We start from the raw sequence: 19,539 nt of genomic DNA on the forward strand, positions 1-19,539 counted from the left end.
CTTGGGAAGAACATCAATCAGCAAAAGCAGATGAGAAGTCAGCGTGCTCAGCTCGAAGCGCAAGCAGCAGAGAAATGAAACCATTGCAGAAGTGGACGCCACATTAAAGGACTTCAAATAAACAGGACTATAAACATTTGTCGGGGATGCAAAGGGTGGGATTAGGGAGCCACACAGCACAGGAAATGGAACACGCAAATAATATAAAGAAATAAGATGGGTTTTGGAAACAGAGACAGAATCTCACATGTACGTAATTGGTGGTGTTCCTACAGAAAAGATCAAAGAGAAAAATAATTATTTCAATCATAATGGAAGACAACTACAAAGCCCAGACTTGAATCTGTAGCAGAAGCACACACTGATTCCAGGGAAAAATCAGCAGAAAGATATTTCCTGATGCTATTTCTGAAAAACCCAAACTGAAGAACCCTACAGATACGCCGAAGCAGAGAAAGGCCAGGGGTGTGCAGTGTCCTGGGGTGAGGTGGTTCCGGCACCTCCAAAGACAGAAACGAGATGCTCAGGCCAGAGAGGAAGTGAGAAATGTCTCACCTAAGAATTTCACTTCTGATTTGTACTTCAGGCCTAAAGCCTTCAACGATGTTTTCTCAAAATCTTTAGAAATCACAGGATGTAATGCCCATGTATTTACTAGAAGGCAACATCTCCTTATAAAATTGAATGAAAAATTATAATCAACAAGAAGATTATACAGAACTTAGAAATGGAAGAATCACCTTCAGGGGCCGGCACTGTGGCGTAGCAGGTAAAGCCTGCGTGTGCAGTGCCGGCATCCCCTCAAACCCTGCTGCTGCACTTCCGATCCGGCTCTCTCCTTATGGCCTGGGAAGGCGGTAGATGATGGCCCAAGTGCTTGGGCCCCTGTATCAGTGTGGCAGACCTGGAAGAAGCTCCTGGCTCCTGGCTTCGGATGGGTGCAGCTCTGGCCGTGTAGCCATTTGGGGAGTCAACCAGCGGGTGGAAGACCTCTCTTTCTCTCTCTGTCTCTACCTCTTTCTATAACTCTTTCAAGTAAATATAATAAATCTTAAAAAAAAAAAAGTGACTAAAAATGAAAGGGCCGTATTGTGGTCTAATGGAAAGCCCTAAATCTTCAAAGAGAGAGAGAAAGAGAGAGAGAAAGAGAGAAAGAGAGAAAGAGAGAGAAAGAGGAAGGAAGGAAGGAAGGAAGGAAGGAAGGAAGGAAGGAAGGAAGGAAGGAAGGAAGGAAGGAAGGATGGGTCAGCCTTCAGTGAAAGGCTCAGTGGTGAGCATGGAATCGTTTGAATATAGAAGATGGAACAGCTCCGGATTCTGTTTACAGATGGAATGGGGTCATCAAGCCTGACAACATAAAAATACTTGCAGCACTAACAAAAGCGGTAGCTAGGTCTGAGAAGAAGAGAAAGAATAGGTCGTGATTCTCTCTTCACTAGGTCCACAAACACAATTTAAAGATAAAAATGTGATTAATGAGAAGGATAATTTTCTTAATTATCAATATCCATTATTAGTCTTACAGGCTTTTTTACAGCCTTCACAGTAGAAGTCTTTCATGGACAAGGAAAGTGAGCTGCAAAGTTAGGGGATGCTCCAGCCAAGGTTGCCATCACTTCTGCCACCAGCCGGTCCCTCTGACCACCTGCAGTTTTGGTAATTCACCCGATGGACTCATGAAACCTGAAAATTGTGACACTCGTGGTCACAGCATAGTGCACAAAAGGATACGGATGACAGCATGCCAAGGGAAGAAGGACATAGGGCAGAATCCAGCTGCCCCCTTTTGTGGAGTCAGAACAGCGTTACTCCCCTGGAAGACACATGAGACAATGTGTGTGGAGTGTTGCCGACTGAGCCTTACATCTGGTTGACTGCCCACACGGCTGACCTGCGTCTCCCGGCCCTCCAGGAGGCCACGCCCTTACCCGGCATCATGTTGGTGGTGTGGCTCTGCAGCCGCGTTCACAGTTTGTATTGCCACTATCTGTTACCCCCAAACCCTTAGACAAACACAGTCCTATCAATAAGGGCTCTGGAGGGGCTGGGAGAGGGCCTCTCAGATGCTGATGGGGAGGATTGAGTTCTCTAGGACACAGAAAATGCTCTCCCAGCTCTGCCTGACTTTGTGTTTTTTTTTTTTTTTTTTTTTTTAATCTGAAAGAGTTATACAGAGAGAAGGAGAGACAGAGAGAGAGAGAGAGAGAGAGAGAGAGAGGTCAGTCTTCTATCTGCTGGCTCACTCCCCAATTGGCCTCAATGGCCAGAGCTGCACCTATCCAAAGCCAGGAGCCAGGAGCTTCTTCTGGGTCTCCTATGTGGGTGCAGGGGCCCAAGCACTTGGGCCATCTTCCATTGCTTTCCCAGGCCACAGCAGAGAGCTGGATGGGAAGTGGAGCAGCTGGGTCTCGAACCAGCACTCATATGGGATGTGATCACTTTACCGGCTACGCCACGGTACTGGGCCCCTGACTTTGTGATTTTAATATTACTTTTCCCTTGGCTCAAAAGTCTGCTTAATGTTTCACACAGAAGTTATTTTTGTATTTCTTTTCCAACCTATAAATTTACGAATCTAAATATACAGAGGCATACAGGTATGTACGGGAACTCCCAGTGTATGTAGGGGCAGGCTGTGCAGTTGTGGGGTGGGAGGTGAATTAACCTAGATTGCTACGAGTGGGACCCAAATGGCTTTGTTCCGGACATGTACACATGCATATGATATATTCATATACAGACACTGTACATTTAAGGAAATTTTAATTTCAAATTAAATTTGTGTTGTAAGGCAGCTATTTTTGCAATCTCGTGGAGGGTTTCTTTAAGCCAAGAAGAAGAATGGAAATTCTTCTAGTTAAATATTAATGCTCTGATTCAGGCTGTGTCTAGAAAACATGGTGATGTATTTGAATTCATTTGAATGATAAGATAATTCAGTTTCTGGACAGGTCTCCTAAAGCCGGTAACAGACTGAAGTGTGATTTTAGTGTGGAATAAATCACGCCCATGCACATGATTGCCAAGTTAATCTAAAAGAAATAACCCTAAAGCTGACGCCACAATTGCTTGGCAAATTTTCCAAAAAATAATGCCTGTTGAAACAGGAGAGAAAAGACTGGCTTAATGAACAGGGCTGTGTGCTCGTGTGGCCAGAATGAAAAGGCAATTCTAGGTCTCCAGCAGTCTTCCTAGCACCATCAGTCGAGTGGCCAGCGTCCTGTTATCTTATGCTCGGAGACCAGCAAGATGAAAGCTTGCATTTTAATGCAGACTCTTCATGTGCAGAGTAAAAGCATGTCTGCTCGGCTTCCTGTTTCATGGACCCTGCTCTGAAAGTAGGGCAGTAGGCTTGTTTCTTCATCATGCAGCCTGTTGATGATTAGATTAAAACAGCTCTTATCTCTGAGAGCAAGGACCTGGCGTGTGGTTAATGCTCAGTCAACTTCAGCTGCCCACATTTGTATTCCAATTCAGATGATGAATTGTGATTATAGTTATTTAAAGATTTCCCCAGGTTTAAATACCAGAGGTATTTGTGTTTAATATTTGATCCTAGGTAATGTGATTACTGTTCTTTTCACCTTTTGCCTTTCGCTCTAGATTTGCTGATTTTCCTCTGCTCCTGCCCAGCTCTCCTGTTAACTCTTTTTGAGTATTTTCTTGCACCTTATTTTGCTACCTGCACATGATTCTAGTGCATTTTAATTTAGTTTCATAGATTACTTGTTTAATTGAGGAGTCAAACCTCAGATTTCTTAAATATAAAGCAGGGGGCCTAAGGACTTCTGGGGATGAGGGAGGCCATCCTGTTAGCTTGATTCCCAAGGGGATGCAGACATTCTGAGAAATTTGTCATGTCATATCAAAGCACTGACTGTCACTTCACCGGCCTGAAGGTGAATGGTTCAGAAGAAAGCCATATGTGTTAGGTATTTGGTCATCATTTTGTTGGAGATTTCAAGGAACACACTTCAGAAAATATCCTGGCATTTGCCTCGTTTACAGTTCAGTACAGTTAAACTTTCCATTTCAGGAGATGTTTTGGATGACTGCAAAAGTGGTCCTCTTCCCTGTAGTTAGCAGAGTGTGTAGCGGAGGGCAGGAGTTGCTTCAGTACCTTCATTGCACTCACTCATGGTGCGGATTGTACCTGTTTGCTCAGCTAAAGTCCAACCCAGAGCAAGTGAGAGGAAATGCCAGTGAGTGCTCGGTGCTTACTATTATCTTTAGTTGTTTTTAATCAGCAAAAGTTATTTGTTTTAGTAAGTCCATGCGTGGAATGATTTATGTATTTCAGTTGAGAATGCAATCTTCTGAATCTGTCATTGGACAAGTGACTAAATATTCTGTGTCTGATTTTGTTTGTGTAGCTTTTCTTCCCGTTTGACTTGGTAAAGTATGATTTTCAGAAGGATGAGCCCATGAGAAATGAGCAGGAGCGGTGTAGTCCTGTGAAAAAAGGTAAACTTCCTCTTTGAGGCTGCCTCCCCCGGGTTTCTGAACCTCTGTGTAGTTATTACTGGCTGCGTGAGTGGTCGTATGTCTGATTCTAATGTGCAATCTGATTCAGAATTCACTGCAGGGAGGATGGTTTAGCTATTCAGTGCTGGAGCCTCAGCTCCGTCACTCAGGTGGTAAACAGTGGAAACGGAAAAATGTTTATGGCTTGGCCATGCTTTTTCTTAATCTACTACTTATGTTTTGTAACAGCGGCATATGTCTGCTACCTAGTATCACCAAACTGTAATAAAATAAATGAAGTAATTTGTCATTCTAAGTTTCGTGGCATTTCAGGCCAACTTGGGCTTACATATAGGCTCTGACACTGAGAATCTGTGCGACTTTGGGCAGAATAATTAATTTGTCTGAGTCATATATATACATATATTGATTATATAGAGAGAGTCATATATGACTATATATTATATATGACAGTATTTATTGTGAGGTCGGGGTTGACTGGTCAGTGAGTGTCACTGAGTTGAGTGTGAAGCCCTGTGGAGGGCCTACTGGGCGGCTTGTTACCTGCCACCCCTTCCCTACTCCTTCTCCCTCCATTCCTCCACCAACATTGACTTTCTTATAATTTTAGGTTTGAAATTGTAATATTAGCAAGTGCCCCAATTAAACTGCTGCTGCATATATCAAAGTAGAAAATCAAATGTGGATATGTGCACTCAGATTTACTTAGAGATCCACTCTGCATAAAGCAGGCCAAAATTACATTTTACTAGCTCGAAATATGTTTAAACTACATTTGAGAAATGATTCATTACATCTTTTCTTGGAATGTTGAAGTAAAGTTTACAAGTATGTTTTTATTTTCAGGTAACTGAAAGACTGGTTAAAAAAAAAAAGCATTATTACAAAACCAATCTCTTGAGTTTCAAGCCTAAGGGCCTTCATTAAATATATTTTTCTATGGCCGGTGCCGCAGCTCACTAGGCTAATCCACCTCCTGCGGCGCCGGCACACTGGGTTCTAGTCCCGGTTGGGGCGCCGGATTCTGTCCCGGTTGCTCCTCTTCCACTCCAGCTCTCTGCTGTGGCCCGGGAGTGCAGTGGAGGATGGCCCAAGTGCTTGGGCCCTGCACCTGCGTGGGAGACCAGGAGGAAGCACCTGGCTCCTGGCTTCAGATCGGTGCGGCGTGCCAGTCGTAGTGGCCACTTGGGGGGTGAACCAACTGAAGGAAGACCTTTCTCTGTGTCTCTCTCTCTCACTGTCTAACTCTGCCTGTAAAATATATATATATATATATATATATATATATATATATATATATATTTCTCAAATTCAAGTCTATGGACACGATCGAAAATAAGAGCAAATGGCAGGGAGAGTAAAGGACTAAACACACCTTTCTGGTGGGTTTTTTAAATTACAATTATAATACTATGTCTACATAGAACTGAATCCCAGAATTGTACATATGTAACCTCAGAGTTTCCTTAAAAGCTGATTGACCCCAGAATGCTGTTTGCCGTTGGAATTCTCATTATGAGATACTCAATACTTTTTCCATTAAGGAATTATGTCTTAACAATGGAAGTGGTTTCCATACACTATGACCTATTTATGCATTTGCAGTGATTAATTTGTCAGAGAAGAGGCTGTTACCTTGATTAATTTCATTAACTTGTAACTGGAAGAAGAAAATCAAAATAAATTTTAAGGGCGATAGAAGAGTCTTGGAAAATTCCAGAACAGGAGTATAGCTGACAGTGTATGATGGGGGAGGGGCGGTGAAGCTTTGGGGTCAGGTGGACCTGATTGTAAAAAGCCAGCTGCTGTGTCTGACAACTGTGTGACATTGGGCAAACTACTTTTTCTGCCTTATTTTCTTCATGAATAAAGTAAAATGTTATCAGGACCTTTCGTATAGGTTTTTGATGATATTTAGAAGGCACACATATGCAAACCCTCAGACTAGGGGTTGGTACCCAGAAAGCTCTAGGTGTATGTTATAGTAGTGATGATGATGAGGAGGAGGAGGATGGCACTGGTGGTGATAATGACCCATGGCAATGAGTATGAGGGTGAGATGGACCTCTCCAGGCACAGTGGGTTTGTTTTGGCCGTGTGTGTCTTGGTAGCCAGAATGCCCAAAAGGAGTGGGAGGAATGGAGGATGTTAAACTGATCAGAACTGCTTTATACCCCATCTAGTTAGCCACATGGCTGCTATGTCTCTTCACAGCAGGCAAGGCAAGTAAACAGCGGCCTTGAAGGTTTCTAGGGCGGGGACTGCTGCTCTCTTCTATCTTCTCATCTTCTCTTACAAGTAGCTTTCACCTTGAGGCTGGTGCTGTGGTGCAACAGGTTAAAGCCCTGGCCTGTGGTGCTGGCATCCCATGTGGACACCAGTTCGAGTCCTGTCTGCTCCACTTCCAATCCAGCTTCCTGCTGATGTGCCTGGGAAAGCATTGAAGATGGCCCAAGGCCTTGGGCTACAGGAGCCACATGGGAGATGCAGAGGAAGCTCCTGACTCCTGGCTTTGGATCAGCTCATCTCTGGCAGTTGTGGCCATTTGGGTAGTGAACCAGAGGATGGAAGACCTCTCTCTCTCTCTGTGTCTACCCCTCTCTCTGTAAATCTGTCTTTCAAATAAATAAAATAAATCTGAATAAGAAATTATGTATAGGGGCTGGTGCTGTGTTGTAGTAGGCTAAGCCTCTGCCAGCATCCCATGTGGGTGCCAGTTCGTGTCCTGGCTGCTCCTCTTCTTATCCAGCTCTCTGCTATGGCCTGGGAAGAGTGGAAGACACTCAGAGGAAGCTCCTGGCTCCTGGTTTCGGGTTGGAGCAGCTCTGGCTGTTGTGGCCATCTGGGGAGTGAACCAGTGGCTAGGAGACCTCTCTCTCTGCCTCTGCCTCTCTATAACTGCCTTTCAAATAATTCTGTGCAGAATAAGGAAGATGACAGTTGCAAAGGCCCATAGCAAGTGCTCAGTAAATACTGCTATCATCATTTTATTAAAATTATTATTAGGGTGGTTATGTAACTATCAACAGTATGTGTGTCTATATAATTCAAAATAAAAATAGCCAGTGGTCTATTCACTCAAGAAGTAAAAGACATGTAATACTTCTTTCCTTTTCGTCCCATTCCATGTGGTGTTGATTTTCCTGGAGGGATGCGTGTCTGTGGTACCCTGTGAAAGGATGTGCCAGATGCAGGCACCAAGAGTAAGTGACGTCAGATAGAATAGAAGCAAGTTCAGGGGACAATAAGGTGTGTGTGTGTGTGTGTGTGTGTGTGAAGCGTAATTTGGAAACATGCATGGTGTGTGTGACAGTAGTTTTAATCAGGTGGCTACAAACACGCCCTTCTCTCCCCAGGAGAACCTGGACTTCTCATTTCACGAGTGAACACCAAGAATCCCTTCTTTGGTTACGCTGGGTCTTACAGGCACACAAAAAGCAAGTTGCTTTTTGATGTTTTTAAGAAAGGAGATGTTTACTTTAACACGGGGGACTTAATGGTCCAGGACGAGGAGAATTTCCTGTATTTTTGGGACCGCACTGGAGACACTTTCAGGTAAGGGCCGTCATGGGATACACAGCTCGATGATGAGAACCAGGCTTCTGTGTAAACGCCAGGACCCGTATCCTCTAGCCCTCAGGGCAGATGGCTGCTTTTGAGCCCCACACCCATTGGCCCTCTGTTTCTAGGCTGAACCTTAAGTTAATTTTTTTGTGTAAAAGCTGATGATTATTTTAATCGATCAGTTGAGTCCAAATTGGCAAGCTCCTTTTTGTAGAATATAAAACTGTCAGACAGAAGGCAGGTCTAAATGAGGGTGTTATACCAGAAAACCACTCTGGTCAGCTTTGGTCTGATTCATGAGCTAATGATAAAACTATTGAAGCAGTATAATTTCACTTTCTTACATCTCCTTTTTTAATTCCCTAAGATTATTTCAGGCCTATGAAATTAGCTTGTATTACTAGTCAATGACGGTAGAACCCTGAGTGTAACCATTCAACAAATTCTTGAATGAAGAAATAACTTATACTTCCCACCTCCTTGCCTTTTTTGTGCCATGTTATAAGCCCATTCATATAAAATTATTGTCATTAAATAATTTGTGCCTTCAAAAACATTAAGGAGCCAAAGCAGTTAATACCTAGAAATTGAAGCGGGCATGTGCATTAAATGACAACCATAGTTTTCCATTTAATTATTCCTATTGCCACAGACAGGGGATTTTTGGCATTTAATGGTTATTTTACAGATTAAAGGATTTTGCGATTGTATACCTTATTATTTTATTATTTTATGATATAAAACATTTTAAAGTAAGCAATTAACATTGTTGACACATGGATAGTTTTAAGTAAAAATCAAATGCTAGGTTTGTTGAATTACCAATAAGGTGCTTCCCTAGAAATGGCTTCTGTATGAAAACTGGCTGTTTTTTGGTCTCTAGGTTCTTATACAGGGCCAAATGCCAGGCAGTAAACTAACACTGACCACTGGACTCTCAAGTAGGGGTGCACTAACTGGAATTTCCCTCTTATGCAGATGGAAAGGAGAAAACGTTGCAACCACAGAGGTTGCTGATGTCATTGGAATGCTGGATTTCATCCAGGAAACGAACGTCTATGGTGTGGCTGTGTCAGGTATAAATGCATCTCAGATTTTGGGAAGATTTTCGGGATAGAATGTACCATGCTTTTCTCTTGTCTTGCAGTGGTTTTACCCGTTCAACACTTTAATTTCTGCATGTTAAAATTAATATCTTATCTTGCGCTTGGTCAAATTAACAAACATCCTGGTTGCATTAGGGCAGAAGTACTTCTGCATTTTAATGCCTATTTGTAATTTCAAAGCAGTTCTTAAAAACTCTGGTCGGTGACTCACTGCTTGAAAATAGCTGGAGCATTTCAATAGTCTATTATTTTTCTGTTTATGATTAGTATTTGTTCACACAACTAAACAGGAACGTGTTCTCATTTAAATGTTCAAGCACACTGACTTGACCTTATAGTGGGTCTTTTTTAAAATTATTTTTAAATTTATGTGGCCTCATTGTCTTTATTAAGAGGCATTTAGAAATCCTCTCATGATGGTGAAAATGGCACAGATTAGCAAGCAAGTGGAAGTCCCCCAACAGCCATCCCCTCCGGTCTCAGTATTTTTACAAATGATGATATTATGCAGCTAATGTTTGTAGAACAGGGTGTACCGGGGGTGAGAGTATTTGGGCAGGGCAGCAGAGGAACGGGCTGCCCACTTAGTGAATCGCCTCTGCGTGTTCATGAAATGCTCTAGGACATTCTGATCCCTGTCCAGACTCATAGCTGGTGCGACATGCAGTAAATGATCTAATTATTTATGGAAAATCAGCTTCTAGCATCTTAAATTTTAAAAAAGCCGTGTATTTTTTGCATTAATATTCAAAATGTATGTCTCTGCTGACATGTTTGTCTTTAAATGTTCTTTTTTTTCAATTTTTTATTTATAAGAAGGAAGAAAATTTCATATATACAGTTTTAACAGTACGATTATATATCCTACCCTATCCTCCCTCACTCCCATCCTTTCTTTCTTAATATTTGTGTTACAGTTGGTAGAATGCAAATTATGGGTAATTTATGGTGTTTTACATTGCAGCTATTTCATTCTGTAATGTAGACAATTAGGAATTGACTCTGTCTTTCCCTGTTCTTGAATTATTTCGAGGCAGTAAATCATATACTTAGACAAACACAGACTCCTTTATGATACTGTTGTATTGTTGTCACTGCATTAGATCTATGATTAGTTAGGAACAGGATTCATTTTAAAAATTCATCAAGAAATTATAAAGCTGATTCTGTTTCACACTTTTTTTTCAGGCTATGAAGGAAAAGCAGGAATGGCTTCTATTATTTTAAAACCACAAAAGTCTCTAGACTTGGAAAAAGTTTATGAGCAAGTTGTCACATCTCTACCAGCTTATGCGTGCCCACGCTTTTTAAGAATTCAGGTAATTTTACTGTTCAAATTTACTATAAAATTCAAGACCTGGAAATCAAGATGGGCTTTTATTGCAAAATAATATTATATCCATATATATAATTTGTAATTATATTAGAAAAATCCAAGATTAGAGAAAAGCTTGGTGATGTTGAGTTGATGCTGTTTAACTCTCACAATTGATACCTAAAAGTATGGAAGGTCGCATGGTGAAATGCTAGGTCATATTGTGTGTGTGTGTGTGTGTGTGTGTTATACAATGGCTTCCTTTCTCTGTAGTCAGGGCCTCATAGAAATATGACAATCCTGGTGGTCCCGATGATGGTGCAAGCCAGAACCTCACCTTGCATGGATCTGGTGGAGATCTCTGGAGCCAGGTCCTTAGACTTAACCCCAGGCAGACATCCAGGAGTCTGTAGAGTGTGTGCAGAGCCTAAAGGCAGTTGGCTTTCATATTCTGCTCTTGCTTGTCACTGCCATTCTCTCCAACCCCTTGCCTCTATATTTTGGTGAATTCTAAGATTCATCTGTTTTGGGATGAGGGACCCATCTTGAAAGGTAACTAGGATGAAATACGGTTAAAAGAAAATTATTTTCCTCATCTACTACTTATTTACTTACTCAACTATTGATTCTTTAGAAATTTTATTTAAGGTATGCACATTTCCTGTATTTCTTATATACAAATTTAGGAACATAGTGATACTTCCCACCCTACCCTCCCTCCTGCCCACGCTCCTACGCCCCTTCTACCTCTCCTATTCCCACTCTTAATTTTTTTAAGATTTATTTATTTATTTATTTGAAAGAGAGAGAAGGAAAGGCAGAGAGAGAGAGAGGTCTTTCATCTGCTGATTCACTCCCCACTTGGCCACAGTGGCCGGAGCTGCACTGATCTGAAGCCAAGAGCCAGGAGCTTCTTCCTGGACTCCCATGCAGGTGCAAGGGCCCTTAGGTCATCTTCTGTTGCTTTCCCAGGTCATAGCAGAGAGCTGGATTGGAAGTGGAGCAGCTGGGACTCAAATTGGCTCCTATATGGGAATGCCAGCACTGCAGGTGGTGTGGCTTTACCCGTTACGCCACAGTGCTGGCCCCCCAACTCTTAATTTTTACAAAGATTTATTTTCAGTTTACTTTATACTCACAAGATTTACTCTACACTAAGTAAGAGTTCCACAAATAGAATGAAGAAAAATCACTGTTCCTCAACAGTGATCTTGTAAAGGATAATTGAATCTCAACATGTCAATTTCACTCTAATACATTGTTTAATATTGTGCCTCAAATTATTTTCTGCAAAGTTTGCATTTGTCATCTCATCCCATCTGATCACAAAGACTTTATCTAAATATATTTGTTATGTCATAATTAGATCTCTGAAAGAGCAGTACATGGCGTCATATGCATTTATTTACTTATTTATTTATTTTGACAGGCAGAGTGGACAGTGAGAGAGAGAGACAGAGAGAAAGGTCTTCCTTTGCCGTTGGTTCACACTCCAATGGCCGCCATGACTGGCGTGCTGTGGCCGGCCCACCACGCTGATCCAAAACCAGGAGCCAGGTGCTTCTCCTGGTCTCCCATGGGGTGCAGGGCCCAAGCACTTGGGCCATCCTCCACTGCACTCCCTGGCCACAGCAGAGAGCTGGCCTGGAAGAGGGGCAACCGGGACAGAATCTGGCGCCCCGACCGGGACTAGAACCTGGTGTGCCAGCGCCACAAGGCAGAGGATTAGCCTAGTGAGCCGCGGCGCCGGCCCAATCATATGCATTTATAAAGTGTCTGGCAATCCTTGAAGCCAGGTCACTGCCTGTCCAATGAGACATGTCATTAATAAATACATATTTCATCTGCACATTTTTATTTTAGGAGTTTTTATGTGGTTCCAGATGATTTTCATAACAATCCTATGAAATACTAAAGTCAAGTAAATATAAAACAAATAGTTTCTTAATGGAGTTTTTGAGATAGTTGCAGATTCATATGTAGTTGTTGTATAGCTAAGAGATCCTGTTTATGCTATCTAGCTTCCCCTAAAACTTTATAAATCTATCACAACCAGGATATTGATATAACCCACCCATCTTATTAAAATGCCTCCTGTTTTATTTATGCTTATGTATATGCATGTGTTTATACACCATAATTGTGCTTGTAGCTTCACGCATACATGACCACAGTACAGACATGAGTGACTTCGTGTCACCTTCACGTTGTCCTTCTCTCACTACACAACTTCCTCCTATTCCTGGCCACCTCATAAGTAACATATTTTCCTGGGGTAGAAAGTTGAAAGAGCCCATAATGTTTCAAACTTTTTTCCCCCTAAGGCATCTTAAAATGAAAGAAAACATCACCTAGAATACTAGGTAGGCCTTGCACAAATTGAGGACCTAGGTTCATTAAACCCCCAGAAAGGAGATGAGTCATCACTGTTAGTTTTGATTAGTACAGTGTCTGCTGTCATTAGCACAACCCCTGACATTTAGCACTCAAAACATTTGTTTAACAAATAAATTATAAAAATAAGTGATCTGATAAAAACATGCAGAAGTCAAAGTTCTTTCATATAAAACAGTTGAAATATCTGACTTATTAAAAATCAATTTAGCACAAGTAATTAAAAAGGGCCCCTTTGCCAGCACTTTATAGAAAATTTTAAAATATGCTCATGCTCGTATGGCTGGGATAAAATTAATCTGATCCTTTGATTCTTCTTGGGGGAAGGCTGATTGTTTTTAGGTCTCTAGAACACATGGAGTGGAAACGGGGTAAGACTTAGGAGTTTGCATGTATTTTGAATTAGTAATTTCAGTTCCAGAAATTTATCCTTGGGAAGTAATCAGAGATGCACAAATAGTATATATGAATATATTTTCAGTGTTATAGTGTTAAACATTTTTTAATTCTCTGTAAGTTTAAGAATAAGGGGCAAGGTTAATTAAACTACAATAGATGAGGGCTTATAAAACCACTTTTAAAAGTGTTTTCAATAAAATTCCCTGACCTAGGAAAATATACTTTGTATAATATTAATTTTTATAAAGGGAGAACACTAAGTCTTATAAATATAACAGGCTTCTAATTTTGTGAAATAGAAGAAACACTGTGTGTGCTTCCACTGCCCGTTTGTTTATAGTTCTGCGAGGAAAACGCCGGGTAAGGCAGTGGGGAGAGAAGAGAGGAGAGATCACGGGATGGGATCAGGGTGAAGCTGAATCCCGAATTAGCCCTGAAGCAAGGACGGGATGGGCTGGGATGGATCCTGACGTGTTCAGTTTCCACAGCTGCAACTTCAAAAAGAGAGACCCCCTCATCTCCTTTAAAACCTTAAAACAAAGATTCTTTAAAAAAAAAAAAAAGATTGATCTTATTTATTTGAAAGGCAGAGTTAGAGGGAGAGAGAGAGAGAGAGAGAGAGAATTAGAGATTTTCCATCTGGTGGTTCACTCTCCAGATGGATGCAATAGCCAGGGCTGGGTCAGGCCAAAGCCAGGAGCCAGGAGCTTCTTCCAGATCTATCACGTGGCTGCAGGGGTCCAAAGACGGACCATTCTCTGCTGCTTTTGCAGGGAGCTGGAGCGGAAGTGGAGCAGCCAGAACTCGAACTGGCACCTATATGGGATGCCAGCGTTGCAGGCCATGACTTTATCCACTGTGCCACAGCACCAGGCCCAGAGGCAAAGACTGTGAAAGTTTCTAGATTTGTGGCAACTTTAATGTCCCAGTAACTTTTTTTCATGGTGCTCTTGAGTCACAACAAATACCTAAACTTTCATTTATTCATTTGCTAAGTAAAAATAAATTAATATGAATTTAAGATAAAGAAATTAGCATTCATTTGAAAAACTAATGCATATAAATCAAAACAAAAATATTTCATTTTCAAAGGACTCTAGTTCCCTAGAGGAGAATGTACGCTGGGAACCCAGCTTTGTAAAGTTACGCCATCACTGACTGGATGTATTGCAAACCACTGGTGAAGACTAGAGCTGCCTTAAGCTATAAGAATACTTCAAAAAGTTCATGGAAATGAAATTAAGAGAAGTTTATTTTGATGAGAAGAATTTTGAAATTTGGCATAGTTTTTTCATGCTGTACAATTTCCCTGAACTTTTGAATTCCTCTCATTTTAGTTTAAGGTGATCAATGTATGCCATTGTATTATGGTGGAAAACTTATGATATGTTATGCAGATCCTGAAATTTTACTTAGGAGCCCCAAGTTTGGGAACCCAGATTGAGAGCCTTTTGTGCTCCCTCTAGTTCTTAGAGTATTCAGCCTGCACCTTTTTCTTGTGTACTTGTATGAGAAAATTCTGTCTTTTATACCTTTGAGTTTTTTTGGCATCTAATGGTATTCTCTATACATAATATTCTGTTGACACAGAATTGAAGAGATGGTTTACCTGTTTTAGACATACTTATAGTCAGATTATTCATTGTATTTGTAATTTTTATATACTGATGAGTTAATATTTAAGAAAGTTTACAGGTAAATAAAAAAGTTTAAATATTCTATAATACTTTTGCTATTTCTGTGAAGTTATTAGTAGTGGAGAAGATCGTTAGATATAAAACTGTTATGATTAAGTCTAAGAGACTGTGATATTAAATATTTTGTCTATAGAGAGTATTAGACAATTCCACTCATCCTTATAATTGTTTTATAGGAAAAAATGGAAACAACAGGGACATTCAAACTACAGAAGTTTCAGTTGGTGGAAGAAGGATTTAATCCACTGAAAATTTCTGATCCACTTTACTTTATGGATAACTTGAAAAAATCTTATGTTCCGTTGACCAAAGAACTTTATGATCAAGTAATGTTAGGAGAGATAAAACTTTAAGAATGTGTGTATTTGAGATCGTTATGTGCTTTGGTTGTTGGAGTGAGAGGATAGCACAGACGCTCCCCAGATTTTGATGGGGTTGCATTCTTGTAAACCAAATGTAGTAAGTAGAAACTCCATTGAATACACCTAACCTACCACTCATGACTGCAGAGCCACGCAGCTCACTTTTGCAGAATCAGTTCTCCTTGTGGTTGCTGGGCTGACTGGGTGCTGCGAAGCCCTGCTGTTGTCCAGCATCCAAGGAGAGTATCACAAGGCATTACCATAGCCCAGGGAAAGACCCACACTGAAAATTCAGTGAATGGTTTCTACTGAGTTTCTATTGAAAGTAAAGTTGAAATCATTAAGTCCAGCTGTTCTAAGTATGTATGTGATTACGGTATGTATGTGATTCTTTACTATTAAACTGGGAAAGGGACTAAACATTAATTATGTGTTATGTTTCCTTAATATACAAGAGAATTTCTTTAATTTTATAAGAATTTAATTTGCTTTAATAATCAACACTTTAGTTGTTTATTCTTTCATCTATTTGGGAAATTTAATATCTAATAATATTTGTCTTAATATTAAAGATTTTAAATAATAAGAGATTAACAATTGAGATAACCATCTAAAAAGTACTTTCTAATATGTAAAGTTTCTAGTTTTGAATAATTGGTGAAATTTTACTAAAATATTTTATTTTTATGGGTTGTATAAATAAATAAAACCATGTTCATTAATACGTCTTTTGAGTTTTTGTTCTGATGTTTTTTATTGTGAATTTCCAGTGAAAGGGAGATGACTAAATCCATGCACTTATATCTTCCTTATCTTAAACTCACAGTAAGATGATGGAAGAATCATGAATAGCAGAGAAGCAGAATGGGTAAGCCCAGAGAACTTATTCAAGTTTGGAAGGTGGTCATAAATGGGATCAAATTAATGAAAAACAGAGCTATAGGAACCACTGGTAATACAAGGACAGAGCCAGAATACACTAGAATAGAACCCTCAAATCATCACCAAGGTCATAGACAGAAAGGTCTGCAAGTTTGAGCAAATTTGTAAGTAGGTAACTGAGAAATTTATTACATAGACAGTGTAATGAGCATTGTTGTACCGAACTCAGGCAGAAAGTACCAGCCCCCCGTGTTTCCTTTAAGCTAGAACCACAGACATGACTTTCTTAATGAGATGAGAGCTGTGGCTTGAACATGGTTTGCATGTGCACCCCAAGTGTCCGTGTGCTGGAATCTTAGCCTCCAGAGTGGCTGTTTGAAGTGGTGGAACCTTTAAGAGATGGGGCCTCATGGCAGGTTGTCAGTCTAAGAACTGACCTTGGAAGGGATCAATGTAGTTCTCCTGGGGTCCCCGTTAGTTCTTGTGAGAGTGGATTGTTACAGAGTAAAGCCACCACCACGTGCATGGCGTCTTCTGTACTTCCTGTTGTCCTGGCAAGTGTGATGCATCAAGAGGGCCCTCACCAGAGGCCAGTCAGATGGCATCACGTGATCTTGGACTGTCAGCCTCCAAAACTGTGAGTTTAGTAAACCTCTTTTCTTTACAAGTATGCAGTTTTCAGTACTTTATTAAAGCAAAAGAAAATGGACTTAGCAGCAAGGGATTGTGGAACTGGACTGAGAAACAGAGCAGTGTTCAGCAGGAAGCCCCTGTGACCGTACACCTAGCTCTGGACAACCAGCAAGAACGCCTGTTGTCTCCCACAAGCTAAAGAGCTTGTTCTGGTTGGAATTGAAGTTGTGGATAGGTGATTTTTGTCATTAGGAAAATATATTTTATAAAGTTAAAACATTTTAAACATAAAGGATACCAACAACACAGCATAGAAATAAAAGTTCACACTTTAGAATACAAAATGAGAAATATAACCTCATACAAAACTCAGAAATCTTAAAAGAACAAGCTTTGTAAAATAGCAAGTAAGTCTAAGCAGACCCATATCCTACTATGTAAATGAGAATGGATTAATTTCCTTTATTTATAAAGTATTAAATGATAGGGCTGGTGCTGTGGCATAGTGGGTAAATCTACCACCTGCAGTGCCAGCATCGCATATGGGCGCTGGTTTGAGTTCTGGCTGCTCCACTTCTGATCTAGCTCTCTGCATGGCCTAGGAAAGCAGTAGAAGATGGCCCAAGTCCTTGGGCCCCTGTGCTTAAGCGGGCAGACCCAGAGGAAGCTCCTGGCTCCTGGCTTCGGATCAGCTCACCTCTGGCTGTTGCAGTCATTTGGGGAGTGAACCAGTGGATGGAAGATATCTTTCTCTGTTTCTGCCTCTCCTTTTCTCTCTGTGTAACTCTTTTCAAATAAATAAATAAATATTTTAAAAATATTAACTGAATAGATGTTTAATTTTCATAGTAGTGATTTGACTTTTCTTTGCCGTTCTCATTTAAAAATTGTTTGGCTTTTATGTGTATGCATATCTTCCATTTGTAATATGCTTTATGTTCTATAAAAGAATGGATCTGTTCCTGCTAATTTCTAGCTTTTTTATTTTGGAATTTGGATCATGATAGTGAACTAAAGAAATTATAGATATAACATACATACGTATTAATACTGCTGCCAAATGCATCACAATGAAAGATTGAATGTTTTTAAAAAGATTTATTTATTTATTTGAAAGGTAGAGTTACAGAGAGGCAGAGGGAGAGAGAGAGAGAAAGAGAGAGAGGTCTTCGATCCGATGGTTCACTTCCCAGATGCCCACAACGGCCAGAGTTGAGCTGATCTGAAACCAGGAGCCAGGAACTTTCTCCGGATCTCCCATGCAGGTGCAGGGGCCCAAGGACTTGAGCCATTTTCCACTGCTTTCCCAGGCCATAGCAGAGCACTATTTCAGAAGTGGAACAGTTGGGACTCAAACTGGTACCCATATGGGATGCTGGCTCTGCAGATGGCAGCTATACCCACTACACCATAGGGCCGGCCCCTAGGGTGAATGTTACCAAGAGAACAGTGCATTTAAATAATGGGGGAAGGGAGACAGTGTATCCTAAGTAGATGAAACATTGTGAGAAATTAGTGAAAATAGAAAACAGATGGGATCAGATTATCAAAGAAACAGTGGCGGAAGAGGGGGAAGCAAGGCATCAAATTTATGCAGCTGGAGATGACTTCAAAGGGGAGAAGCCCCAACCACACAGTAAACACAAGTAAAGAGCAACATGGGCCCTCTCTGTAGCCTTTAGGGGACTTAATTATAGAAAATTGAGGCCATGAGTTTCCTTCCCTTTCCCATGCTTATTGAGAACTTCCATCAGCAGACAAAATAATTCATGGCATAGAAAAAAGGATGGAAAGTAGTATCACATGGACAAAAAAAAAAAAAAAAAAACCCTCGAAGACAAAAGACAATAAGAACCAAAGTCTATAAAGACTTGGAACCCAAAAGAAAATAACTAAAAACTAGGAAAAATTAGTTTCCACAGTTATAATATATAAAGAATTCATATTGAGGAGCCTGGTCTAGAAGAGATGCTAAATGAGACATTAAAGAACAAAGGAAAATAATACCAGTTGAAACATCTATCTTCCGTGAAAAAAATGAAGATTATTGGAAATGATATATATTTAAGCAAATATAAAAATTATTTTATTTCTCTGGATTTAAAATGTGCATATGTCTGTTTACAGTAAAACAGAGTGCTGTCTTGTAGATTTATACTCAATGTAGATGAAATTCAGAAGACAGCTGTGGTATGAGGAATCAGAAGTCCAGTGGAAAAAACACATACTTATTAAGCATTGGGGAAAAAAACTTAAAACTCCTTACTAATTAGCAAACTGAAACTTAAAATAAGCAAGAAATATCTATCAACAGCTGGCAATATATGAAAAAAATGAGACATAGGCAGTGTTGATGGGAGTTACTAGCAGGATAGCATCTCTCGGAAAATAAAATGCATATGACTTTGATTCAGCTATTCTATTTCTAGGAGTAAAAAAGTTACTATTGATAGTGAGCCAGAATATATGTCAAGGTGTATTCAGTTCAGTATCATTAATAATATTGAATAATTGGAGACAATCTGAAATAGGCAAACTGGCTAACCATCGGTAGAATCCATGGTTTGTTACACTCTGCAATGATTACAAACAGTAAGTCCTAACATGGAATAATACCCGTGGCACATCATTAAGACAAAGGGTATTGATCCCCTGCTTGTTAAAAACACATTGAGAAGCAGATATATTTGGAGGGACAGTTT

At 40.3% G+C, this 19,539-nt stretch overlaps 1 protein-coding gene across 2 annotated transcripts in view; it reads left to right on the plus strand.

Annotated features, from left to right (window-relative positions):
* SLC27A6 (solute carrier family 27 member 6) overlaps positions 1 to 16,044 on the plus strand; it is an 83,636-nt gene extending 67,592 nt beyond the window's left edge. For both annotated transcript variants that reach the window (XM_017341026.3, XM_002710184.5), the window contains 5 exons: positions 4,374 to 4,464; positions 7,842 to 8,040; positions 9,028 to 9,125; positions 10,344 to 10,474; positions 15,137 to 16,044. In XM_017341026.3, the coding sequence (XP_017196515.3) occupies positions 4,374 to 4,464; positions 7,842 to 8,040; positions 9,028 to 9,125; positions 10,344 to 10,474; positions 15,137 to 15,313 (696 nt within the window). In that variant the 3' untranslated portion in view covers positions 15,314 to 16,044. The remainder of the gene's footprint in view (positions 1 to 4,373; positions 4,465 to 7,841; positions 8,041 to 9,027; positions 9,126 to 10,343; positions 10,475 to 15,136) is intronic.
* The last annotated feature ends 3,495 nt before the right edge of the window (positions 16,045 to 19,539 follow it).

This window comes from Oryctolagus cuniculus, chromosome 6 (assembly GCF_964237555.1).
Source record: "Oryctolagus cuniculus chromosome 6, mOryCun1.1, whole genome shotgun sequence".
NCBI classification, from domain to species: domain Eukaryota; kingdom Metazoa; phylum Chordata; class Mammalia; order Lagomorpha; family Leporidae; genus Oryctolagus; species Oryctolagus cuniculus.